Source organism: Nestor notabilis, unplaced genomic scaffold, assembly GCF_000696875.1.
Source record: "Nestor notabilis isolate BGI_N333 unplaced genomic scaffold, ASM69687v1 scaffold3829, whole genome shotgun sequence".
Lineage (NCBI taxonomy): Eukaryota > Metazoa > Chordata > Aves > Psittaciformes > Psittacidae > Nestor > Nestor notabilis.
This window is the reverse complement of record NW_009942189.1, coordinates 38,021-41,029: the sequence shown is the minus strand read 5'-3', so window position 1 is coordinate 41,029 and position 3,009 is coordinate 38,021. Positions and strand designations below refer to the sequence as shown.

The 3,009-nt window shown below is 46.1% G+C and overlaps 1 protein-coding gene across 1 annotated transcript in view; it reads right to left on the bottom strand.

The window, feature by feature from the left end:
* UBASH3B (ubiquitin associated and SH3 domain containing B) overlaps window positions 1–884 on the bottom strand; it is a 16,537-nt gene extending 15,653 nt beyond the window's left edge. Inside the window, 3 exon segments of the mRNA XM_010021262.1 lie at window positions 20–206; window positions 767–843; window positions 846–884. Coding sequence (XP_010019564.1) covers window positions 20–206; window positions 767–843; window positions 846–884 — 303 coding nt within the window.
* Between the last annotated feature and the right edge of the window lie 2,125 nt (window positions 885–3,009).

Sequence of the window (3,009 nt, the reverse complement as noted above, 5' to 3'; positions counted from 1 at the left end):
AAGAGGAACGCTGGTTTACCATAAAGAACTGGCAAAGGGTGATATGCGGGAAAATGTTGTGAGCTTTGTTCTTCCCACAGATCTGCTTTGATTGCTGCCAGAACTCAGACAGCTTCTGAGACAGGGGGCCCGTGGGGCGCAGGTAGAGGACGTACTCCCGAGGCAAGGTGTCATCGAGGAATGGGTCACCCACATGGGAGAATAGCCTGAGAGGGAGAGAAGTGTTAGACTGACAGATAAAGACTCTTTTTTTTCCCCCAGCAAAACCAGCTTCCCCTGTCCTCAATTCCATTTGTTCTCCCTTTATGGGATAAATCAGCCCCGGCAGGTCAGGCAGAGAGGTGCACTGTCTCACTTGCAGCCTATTACCACTGCTAAGTAATACAGAAAATAGGTTTTTACTTTCAGACTGAGGCTCTGAAGATCTAACCTGGGTCACTGCTTCTGCCTTTCTCCTTTTCAGTGTCCAAAACACAGGGAAGAGAGCACTAGAAATTGCTCAACATCTTTGAAAAGGCAGCTCTCAGTTTTCTATGTAGGTGCTAGGGTAGAGAGTAGTGGTTCCTTTCTCCCACTTTTCTTGCTATTACTCGAGATCACAAACTCTCTCAGACAAGGCTTGTTTCTGGATTGCTTATTTACGGCACTTAATGTCTCACTCATTTTTCTAGTGCCCCTGTTTAAACATTCCACATTCTTATGACTAAAACCTTAAACACAAAATTCACTAATTTGACTCTTTTTAACATTACTACTTCATACCAACCAGTCGCAAGCTGCTTGAACACTTCTTCCACCTGTCGATGCCAGTGCTTTTTGTCTGAAGAGAGAGCAAAAGAAGAAGAGTATTTCAGTGATTCTGGGTTATATGGCTGTAGTCACATCTACTGCTGGAATCTGGTCCTTGCTGGGGAAGGGTGTGTTTAGAAACCTGTGGGACATGCTTTCCAGGATTGATTCTCTCAGCCCTGGGGCTTTCAGATGTGCTATCTATTAAATCACCATACACTGAGGGGCAAAGCCATGCAGCGTGTTCAAAGGATGAGATAGAGACCTCTGGGTTTTCCCTGCTTGGTCTGGTGTATTTCTGGGTGGTGAAGCACCAGCTATTGGCATTTAATGACCTCTTTGCTTGTCATTTGCTCAGCATGAAATTAAAATGTTTGGGTCTGAAGTGCAGACGTTGCAGTAGAACTGGGGACAGGAAAAATTCAGCTGCCACCAGAGGGCACAAACCTGATTTCCTTCAGGTTAGAATAACCTGCAGAAATTTGCTAGCTCCCTACATTGAAAGGGCTCTTTTGCTTATTTCCCTTTATTACGCCTATAAATCTCTTTTCACTCCAGCTGGGAAGACCCAAGTCTTTTGCTCAGCAATTTTTCCAGTTGCAGAACAAACCTGTGCAGTGCTGTTTCACTTGTAGCTATGGAATAGTGCTTTCCAAATGCTTGACATCAGCATCGAAACGCAGCTGTGGTTCAGCTCAGCTTTGTAACACTAGAGACTGCCAAAATGTAATTCACCCAGAATCCAAAAGGCATAAATATTTAGCACAGATTATGAATGAAGGAAGCAGAAAAGGATAGAAATGCTAGGGTCAGGGGGCAGAAGTCATGCCCTCGGTTGGGTGTCACGAGGCAAATTCTCCATGAATAGGCAAATTCTGAGCTTCCTGTTTAAGGGATGCAGGGCAGTATTGCTTGCAAGCGTTACAGGTAGGATGGAAACCAAAGTGAAGGGGATGCTGGTTTCACTGAATTAAACAGCAGATACTTGTGCAAAATGGTGTGGGTAGAGGAAGATCTGAAGAGCAAGAAGGCAAGAGTGAGGTTTCCAGGCATCTGTCTCTTGAAGCCATATGGCCAGAAAGGAGCTACATTCTACAGACCCACCACACTGTACTGGTGGACAGGGGTGTCTTTCCCACCGTTAGACAACTGGGAATGAACCAGCACAGCTCCCACCAAAGGTGAAGCCTCACTGGCTGCCATTTGATGTGTGAAGCACAAGCAGGGCTACAGCTCGGTCAGGGACTGACAAGGTGACAACCAGCTGTATTCTCCTGTTGCTAGTTTGGCCAAAGCAACTTTTGAAGCCTTTTGCTCTGTGGGTTATACGCCATGTCTTACAGCTGCCTGCTGTTAGTGACAGCAACTGTGACTGAGGACAGGAGAGCTGCTAGTTTACACTGGCCAGTCTCGAGCTGTAACTTCTTACGGTATGTTACAGCTTAATAATAGTGCAAATGACCTGCTGGCATCTTTAAGCTAGGGGGAAAATATCCAATCAAAGGGATAAGATCAATACTCTATGCACCCTGTGTTATCTGCTGCGAGAAGATGCTGCTGGTTGGTTATAGGAAGTGGGTCCAAGTAAGGGAAAAGGGTCGGGACTCCAGGGTTCAACCTGTGGCGCTAGGATTTGGGCACCTGGGACCCTCCAGCATTGCCTGTTTGTGCCCATGGTGCTGTGTAGGATGTTCACTGTGCTTCTGTCCCCCTTTCTGTGTGCAGTAATGACTTCAAAGCACCCTGATAACCATGCAGGAATACTCAATGTTACCCACCAGCTCGTAGACATGTGTTGTTGACTCAGCTGTGTTTCAGCTCTGCCCTTGGCTTCCCCACCCCTTGAATATACATATTTTTGTTCATTTTGAGAGTAAGAGGAAGGCAGAAAGATAATGCTGCAAAAAAGGGCTGTGTTGCAAATGTGTGATTATGAAAATACTTCCTCCTGAAGCATTTTTCTGCCCTTATCTGCCAGCATTCATTTGAGCTCAGCAGTGTGCTTGTCCAAGCATCTGCCTTCTGGAAGGATGTATCTTGTGCGGTCAGCATCGTAGTTTGGTCTGTTCTATCTTGCTGACCTTTCCCTAGTCTGTCTTAGATGCGTTATGCAAAACAGCCTCTGCTTTGCTTTGGAAAGTAGTTAAGAGCAAAGAGCAAAAAACTCTCCCCTTGCACAGGCTGGGAACGTTTCAGTGAGGCTGCTGCTTGGGCAGAGCA